Consider the following 9,349-nt stretch of genomic DNA (forward strand, 5'->3'; position numbering starts at 1 on the left):
GACAACAATGAGATTACTGAACACTTCTTCACCCAAGTGGTTAATTACTGTACTGCAATTGTTCAGTGTACTTTCCTCTAGGTAAGGGTAGAAGAGACTCTTTTAGATATGTTAAGCAGCTCTTCTAGGAGAAGGACACAGTTCTCTAGTCTTGGGTAGGGTCATAACCTCTGTACTATGGTCTTCCACTGTCTTGGGTTAGAGTTCTCTTGCTTGAGGGTACACTCGGGCACACTATTCTATCCTATTTTTCTGTCTTCCTCTTGTGTTTTTGAAATGGTGTGTTGGGCAGGCTTAATAGAAGGGCTATGGATGCCTAGTGGTTTATCAAGAGGTTGTCTTTTCCTTTTCCGATTCTTTTTCTTCTCAAAACCATCCTTACTGTCCTTCCCTCAGTTGAAGTGGCTATCCTGGAGGGTATTTAGCCTTGCATGGTGTGTCGGCTCCTCCATGTTGACCAGTTTTTCCGACTTTTGAGTTTGATTAATCACTTAATTCATAATTCTGTACATATTGTTTTTGTTGTCTTATTGATCTAGTTTTTAAGTATGATGTCTCTTTTTTTATTTCTATTAATTCTTATTTATATGCTGTCTGGAGACATTGGGTGAAATCCGGGACCAGTACGTCCTAGATTTCATCAATATCGTCTTTTGTATTGTAATATTCGTGGTCTTAATGCAAATATTGAGACCTTACAGTTGTTTCCAAACAGTATGATATTCTTTTGTGCTTAGAAACTTTGGTTTCTAATATGAGGCACTCATCTGAGTTCCTTACAATTGGTTTTAAGAAGCCAATAATATTTAAAAGTGATGCCATCCCTGGGACCAGGGGAATGGCGGTGTATATTAGGACTGAGTACCCTACTTCTCTTAAGTCCTGCTATCAATGTGGATGTCATGAGATTCACGTAATAAAAGTTAGTGGCAGGCATAACAACTTTTATTTGTGTTCGATCTACCGGAATCCGGACATGGATAGTTGTATCTTTGATTGTCTTCTTACCATTATGGTTAAGATACAAGAAGATGATAGAAAGGCTTCTTTTTGTCTTTTTTGGTGATTTTGATGCTCACCATAGGGAGTGGTTAAGTTCTATCTCTCCTGCCGATTGCCATGGCAAGAGCTTAAGACTTTGCCTCTGAATCAGGCTGTGAGCAAATCATAAATGAAGCTACTCACAGGTCTGGTAATTGCTTGGACCTCGTATACACTGACTCCCCTGGCTTTATAACTAGTAAGGTTGATTCTCCAGTCGGGACATCTGATCATGCCTTGATTTCATTAGCAGTGAAGACTGAGCAGCCTGTCCCTGATGTATCATACTCTTGTAAAATTTATATGAAATCTCGAGGAGATTGGAATGGGATTTTTCATGATCTTTTGTGCTTGAATTGGTCACAATTATATAGTAGTGTTGATCCTTTTGTCCTTTTTAATGAGAATCTAGTCAACATAATTGATAGGCGTATCCCTTCTCGTGTGCTAATGTACAGAGTGAAGGACAAACCGTGATTCAGAGGTGATTGTGCTTATTTGGAGAAGCAGGAGGCCTATCATCTTTGGAAGGGTAACAGATTAGATTTGGCCTGGAATAACTATACTCAGCTTAGAGCTTTTGCTCAGAGAGTTTATGCCTCAACTGAAAAAGAATACAATTTAACCATAAAAGAAACACATTCTGGTACAACACAGGAACATAATTGTTGGTCTACCCTTAAATCTGCACTCTTTGGTGTATACGAAACAGTTCCTCCTTTACTTGAACCGGATGGCTCAATCACTCACTGTCCAAGGGAAAAGGTAACCCTTTTGACTGATGTTTTTGACAGTAAACAGAGTAATTAAAAACTTGAACTTCCTCATTCATGTTTTCCCGAGGCTAAATTAACTAGTCTAACTTTTCGAAATTAAAGCTCTTTTGTTGGACCTTGATGCTAATGGAGGTGTAGACCCAAATAGTGTTTTTCCTTTGTTATGAAGACTGCACATTTCTTAGCTCCAAAGTTATCTGTTATTTTGCTCAAGTTAGCAAAGAAGAGGAGCTTTTAGCACTTGTTGGAGAATTGTTAATGTTACTCCTCTATGTAAATGTGTTTGTGGTAGCTCAAGTCCAACTGATTACCGCCCAATTTCCATAACTCCCATATTATCTAAAGTTTTTGAACGTCTTCTGGCAAAACGTCTTAATAGGTTTGCTGAAGGTAATCATCTATTCCTTAGTTTGCAATTTGGTTTTCATAAAGGCCTTGGAGCATGTGATGCCCTTCTTACAATTTCCAATGCTGTACAGAAATCCCTTGATTGTGGTCAGGAAGTTCGTATGATTGGCCTTGATTTTAGTGCTGCCTTTAACCGTGTTAATCATGAGGCACTTGTTTTCAAACTCAAACAGTTGAGAGTGGGTGAGTCGTTTCTTAGCATTATTATTAAATTTTTTAAGTAATACATCTCAAAGAGTTGTTGTTGATGGGCACCATAGTGAGTATAGGAATGTGATATCTGGTGTTCCACAGAGTAGTGTTCTTGGTCCATTATTTTTCATACTATATACACATGACACGTGGTTTGGCCTAAAAAAACAAGCTTGTTGCATATGCAGATGATGCTACTCTCTTTACATCAATTCCATCCCCTGAATGTAGATCTGGGGTTGCTGAATCCCTTAATAGAGATCTAGCTAAAATTAGTGCATGGTGCAAATTATGGGGTATGAAGTTGAATCCTAACAAAACTTTAAATGTGATTGTAATTAGGTCAAGGACAGTGGCTCCTCAACATCCGGATCTCAGTATTGATACTGTTTCTTCAACTTTGTATGACTTAAAATTTTAGGTGTGATTCTCTACAGCAAATTTACTTTTGAGAAACGCATTAGGTGTTTGTTTTCTTTAATTTCACAAAAAATTGGCTTATTGAGAAAGGCGTTCAAGATTTTCGGTGATCAATCTATTTTGAAGAAGTGTTTGAATTCTTTCATTCTACCTTGTTTTGAGTATTGTTCTCCTGTCTGGTCTTCAGCTGCTGATTCTCATTTGAATTTGTTGGACAAAAACATATGATGTATTAAATTTCTTATTCCTAATCTAGATATTAATCTTTGGCACCGCCGTTCAATTAGTTCATTATGCATGTTGTATAAGATTTTTCATAACTGACAATCCTTTACATTCAGATCTCCCTGGACATTTCCATCCTGTTCGTAATACTGTACTAGGCAGACATTTAATTCTAATAGCCAGGCCTTCTCCATCATGAGGCTCAATACTACACAGTATTCTAGAAGTTTTATTCCAGCTGTGACAAGTTGTGGAATGATCTTCCTAATCGGGTAGTTGAATCAGTAGAACTTCAAGAGTTCAAAGTTGCAGCAAATGTTTTTATGTTCAACAGGCTGACAATAAGTCTTTTATAGTTTATATATGACATATCTATTTTGACATTGTTACTGTTTTTAGAATGATTGATTGTTAATTTGTTCTCATCATTTATTTATTTCTTTATTTCCTTTCCTCACTGGGCTATTGTTCCCTATTGGAGCCCTTGGGCTTATAGCATCTTGCTTTTCCAACTAGAGTTGTAGCTTGGCTAGTAATGATAATAATAATGATGTCCATCTTTTATCTGTCATTCTCATTATATGCCGTGGCCATGTACATTTTTCTTACATGTTAGAATATCACTAATTTAGTTTGCTCTCGTATCCCTGTTGTTCTTCTTCAGTCTCTTTGGGATGCCAGAAAACTTCAAATCATTCATTCATCCATTCATCCATTCAGTCTCTTGGTGTTAATCCCATCATTATTCTTTCCATAGCTCTTTGAGTTGTTTGTAATAAGGTTTTAGTAAGGCTCAAAGTTTCTGATGCACAATTTAATACTGGTAAGACAATCAGGTCAAATTCTTTACTTTTTAGAGAAAGTGGCATTTTACATTTCCTAATCTCATTTTGTTTACCAGAAGTTCTCAGTCGCATGCTTATTCGTCTTTTAATTTCGGTCTCGTGTCCTGGGGAACCACTGTCTGCCTGTCCTAAGTAAATATATTCATTGACAATCTCTTAGAGATTCGTCCATAACTCATATTTGTTTTGTGTGTCTGCATTTTCACTGAAAATAATCTTAGTTTTACTCATATTCATTTTTAGTTCAACATTTCTACAGTTACCCTCAAGATTCACTAAACAGAATTATATCATCTGCAAATCTTAAGTTTCTAGTTATTCACCATTAATGTTAATTCTTACATTTTCCCAATCAATATTCTTGAAAACTTCTTCTAGGAATGTTGGGAATAGTTTAAGAGATATTTCGTCTCCTTGTCAAGCTCCTTTATTGTCGCGAAGGGAGTGACCTTATATGAAATGCCAAGATTTCGGATCGGGGTTGGGGGGTGGGGGGAGCAGCTGACATTTTCGGCGGCGGAGGCAATAACTCCTATATCACTAAATATATTAAAATTAAAGTTGAAGGGATTATTTGAATATATATAAGAAGTTTTGTTTCTGTCAATTTTCATGTTCATACCTGCTATAAGCATGCCCTGGCTGTCACTTTTGTTCGTAAGTGATGACTTTTAGCTGAAAAAAAAAAAAAAAAAAAAAAAAAAAAAAAAAAAAAAAACGAAGAGGCGCCAATTACTCCTAGAGTTTTACAGATATCCCAATGATTTTCACAGAGTTTGATGGGTGTTATGTGAACTACATTCATATCAATTTTCGTATTGATACTTGTCATAGAAGAGTCACAGTAGCCATTTTTTTTATATCCGGAGGCGGCTGATTTTCGGCGGTACCGTATATTACTCGTAGAATACTTTACATATCTAAATGAAATTTTCAGGAATTTATGGGATGGATTTTTATTTTGTCCATACCAATTTTCCTGTTGACATTTACCATAGAAAAGCCACAGCAAACGTATATTTCGGTATTCGTTGAATAGTTATTTTTGGCACTGGAGTAAATTGTTCCTAGAATATTTCACATATCCAAATGGAAATTTCAAGGACTGATGGGAAACAGTTTCTCTGTTCCTGCCAAATTTCATGGTAAAATCTAAAATTTAAAAGACACAGCTATCATGTAAACTTCTTGAATATATTGCTAAATGTAGTAGCATTACAGTGAACTGCGTGGTAGTGAGCGACATCAACGAGGGACAATCTCATAAACAATATTCGTCCCGAGTTGCACCTAATAGTATTATATATATATATATATATATATATATATATATATATAAATATATATATATATATATATATATATATATATATATATATATATATATATATATATATATATATATATATATATATATATATATATATATATATATATATATACACATACATATATACAGAGAGAGAGAGAGAGAGAGAGAGAGAGAGAGAGAGAGAGAGAGAATTTTTTCCGAGTCCTGTATTGTCTAGCAATTCAAAGTATATTGTTTTGGGACAATTGTTGTTTTTTCTTAACATTACAAAAGGTTTTCTGTATGAAAATAAGACAAAAACTTGTACTGTAATAATAATAATAATAATAATAATAATAATAATAATAATAATAATAATAATAATAATAATAACTATAAAATGATGTTAGTGTGTTGCTCCAGCACAATAAAACTACGGAAAGACATTGACGGACTTTCATTAAAAACTTTGAAAATTGTGGCACAGACGCAGACATCACTCGTTAGAGCTCTTTGGTTGTGACCTATATCACTATTTCATGTGGTTATAAAAACATTATTGCACCTTATTTCACCATTTTAAGTTAAATAGGGAACATAATCATGGAGAAAAAAAAAAAAAAAAGGTGAACGGATCCAATCCTATACACACGTTTCCTGAATCTTCCTATTTATAAGAATATCTCGCCATACTGCCTGCTTAATGAGATTGTTATACCATGCACCGATAGCAGATATGTAAATCACAAGAAATCTTGCTGAAAAAAATACAGAGGTCAAGTGAGTTTCCTGAGAAACCTTCATCGGGATTTTTAGATGGCGGAAAATATACTAAAGGCAAAAAGGAATTTATCCTAATCTAACCACATCCACCTAATCTAAACTATGGGGACGGGTCCTCTTCCTTATTTCCTGCAAGGTGGGGACGTCAAGAATCGGGACCCCCTATCCTAACATGACCGACGACGACACAACACTTGAAAGTTATAGGTTTTTGGTTTCAAATCCGGTATCATCCGAAGAAATGCACAACAGAATTGGTGCCGAATTCCAGTAGCGACTTCCCTAGTAAACAGCCTAAACTCACATTGTGGGATCGATCTGCTGCCATACGAATGCAAGCCAACGGGCTACATCTGTACTAGCCAGGAGGCATAAATAAAATGATTTTATTTCTACTTCGATAATTAAACACACGTCTCAGCAATACTGAATAATGTATGGAGAGTTATAAATATAACAAATTACCCAAATTGATTGAACTGACTTTTGGGAGACGTTCTCTTGTCACGGCAGCCATCTGACAACTGATAAGCACATCATAAGAATTGCTCAACCATGACAGCATCCGAGGACTTCAGCACAAAGATTTTGCAACTTTTAATTAGTTTATAGGCTAGGCAGTAATTACCTCGGAGAAAAAAATATAGATTTTCCCAATAAGGTAACAATAGCGCATGCGCAATTACATTCTCAGAAGCCGAAAAAATGTACTCCCCACTTAAATTACTGTTAACTATTTACAAACAAATCACGCAAATTGTTCGCACTCTTCCATTCCTATTAGCGAATTCACAAAACTACCACATTCTTTTTGACGAGATAACAAAGCGTATTAGAACACCAATTTATGCTTCACGCGCTTTCATTTATCCTCAAAAGCTTCAAGCAAGCAAATATTTCTTAATTCCACTCACGCAGCCATTCATTATGAAAGTTTTACTTCCCCTTCATTCTTTCAGTCAGGACACTTATTTGTCCAGTTACCACTCACTCACCTTCGTTGTCAGTCTTCATTACCTCCGCCAACGAAGAGGATATGTTTTACCCCCTGTTTGTGTGTTTGTTTGTGTATTTGTCTGTGTGTTTTTGTTTGTTAAAATCTTCATGACCTGTGAATTTGTCTGAGTGTTTTTGTTTGTTAAAAGCTTCCTGGCCACAATCTTACTCGTAGAGTAATGAAACTTGCAGGGATTAACCGTTATGTGAAAAGCTGGAAATTAAATTTTGGAAGGTCAAGGTCAAAGGTCATGGTTACGGTCAAACAAAATGTCCAATTCACGTAATCAGCCATAAGTTTGGACATCGATGTCAAAGAGACTTAGAACTTGGTTCATATTTGCGTGTATGAAAATCCATGCCAATTAATAAAGGCTAAGGTCAAAGGTCAAGGTTAAGGTTGAGAGAAAGGTCGAGGAATCAGCTGCCGTGGCGGAGGTCTGCGCTCTACTGAGTGCCCTTCTATTTTACTTCGAAATTTCTCTCTCCATGTCTCTCAAATTTTCTTTTCAGTCACGATTTAACAAATATTGTTATTTGACTAAGAGCTCCACATTTAAAATGTATACTCTAACCCAACAATGTACCCTTCACGAGAGATAAAACAAAATACACGCCGTCATATATTGACTAAAAATGTTAATAGGTTACTTACATATATATTAATTTCTCTGTACATGACAAGCAGTTAATGGACAACTATGAATAATAATGACGACTGTCTTTTTCATGGATCTGTGTATTTCCTGAAACTATGAGGCTTCTTATACAGGGAGACAGAATTCCATTTAATACAGCTGTAATAAGTAAATAACCGATTGTCAATAACTTTAGATGTCACGACACCATAATTTTCTAATATTGGGGAAAAATCTCTCGTAATAATTGGACGCTCTCCATTCACTCCTAAATTATGCAGTCCTGCAGCTCTCCTCGTTTTGCACAGTAATTTGGAGGTTCTTTAAATGCTGGGAAAGCAAAAACAAGCAAGATATGTTGAGCAAGGAGGGTGGGGTTATAAAAATACTAGCTTGGTTTCCTCACTAAACGACCTGAAGCAGACATCGTCAACATAGTCAACAAAACGAAATTTCGTGACGCCAGCGTACATTTGATATACTGTATATTCAAAATATATACTCAATGAAAAATGGAGTAACTACTCAAAAGTGTGCATTGTATATTTTATGGACACTTTTGAGTAATTACTCCATTTTTTATTCAGTAAGTATATATATATATATATATATATATATATATAAAATATACACTGGCATCACGAACTTCTGTTAGGTTAACTACGTTCCAGGTCGTTTAGTGGGGAAACCTAGCTAGTTTTTTTTTTTTTTTATAACCCCTCTCCCCTTGCTCAACGTATCTTGCCATTTGTTGCTTTCCTAGCATTTAAAGAACTTACTAATTATTGTACAAGAAAAAGAGCTGCAGGACTACATAATTTGGGAGTAAATGGAGTCTCGACACCAAAAGTTCTAACATTGGGAAAAATATCTCGTAATAAGTGGATGGTTGTTCAGAATGAGATGTTCGGAAACTTAAATTTACTTGAACTATTACAAACGTTCAAAATTAATTCATCTTTGAGCTAAATTCTCGCACGGGTTTATCGAGATCAGTGATAATACTGAATAATGTACGAGAATAAACAAGAATAATGAGTAAGGATAACGCGAGAGTTTCTGCTGATAAAATGGTGCGCATCTCATTAACAAACAGGCACCAATTAACACTCACCCATTGTCATTTCCCGTTACTCCTCTTCCTCAGGTTTTATTTCCGACTTAGATTTTGTGACAAAGCCTTCATTTGTCTTTCCCGATAGACTGTCTGGATTAGAATTGCCTGGGACCTTCTGAGTGTTGTCTTGGATTTGCGTGAAATCCCATTTTTCATTTACCTATTTGCATTGCAAGCATGCTCACGCTGGGCTAAGTGAGGGAGGGTTTTCTCCTGTGTAACGGCAATTAGGATTATCGAAATGTCACAATGACATGTACAATAAACAGCCTTTATGTGTACCTCAGAACTTGAATCATACTTTCACAACATATCGTTCTATTTAGTCCGCAAAGTCGTAAACCGAATCTCCTAAACATGATTAGAACGTCTCGCTGGGACTATACACAACCTTCACTGCCACTCAGTCGGCTAACACTAACATTACTGTCTTCTTGTTAACTCGGAAACCACTTCAGGGTCACTAACTGATAGGCTACATTTAACACAAACTGTTACTTCTAGTACCATTTACCTCGAACTAAACTTTCTCACACAACTATTTAAAACTCATTACTCTTACATCAGAATAAAAGACTAAAATAAAGAAAATCAGAGGCATGACTAATTGTGGCAAC

The 9,349-nt window shown here is 35.8% G+C and overlaps 1 protein-coding gene across 1 annotated transcript in view; it reads right to left on the minus strand.

Annotated features, from left to right (window-relative positions):
- ics (ras suppressor protein 1) overlaps nt 1-9,115 on the minus strand; it is a 124,109-nt gene extending 114,994 nt beyond the window's left edge. Inside the window, exon 1 of the mRNA XM_068385378.1 lies at nt 8,730-9,115. Within this exon, the coding sequence (XP_068241479.1) occupies nt 8,730-8,739 (10 nt within the window). The 5' untranslated portion in view covers nt 8,740-9,115. The remainder of the gene's footprint in view (nt 1-8,729) is intronic.
- Between the last annotated feature and the right edge of the window lie 234 nt (nt 9,116-9,349).

Source organism: Palaemon carinicauda, chromosome 13 (assembly GCF_036898095.1).
Source record: "Palaemon carinicauda isolate YSFRI2023 chromosome 13, ASM3689809v2, whole genome shotgun sequence".
Lineage (NCBI taxonomy): Eukaryota > Metazoa > Arthropoda > Malacostraca > Decapoda > Palaemonidae > Palaemon > Palaemon carinicauda.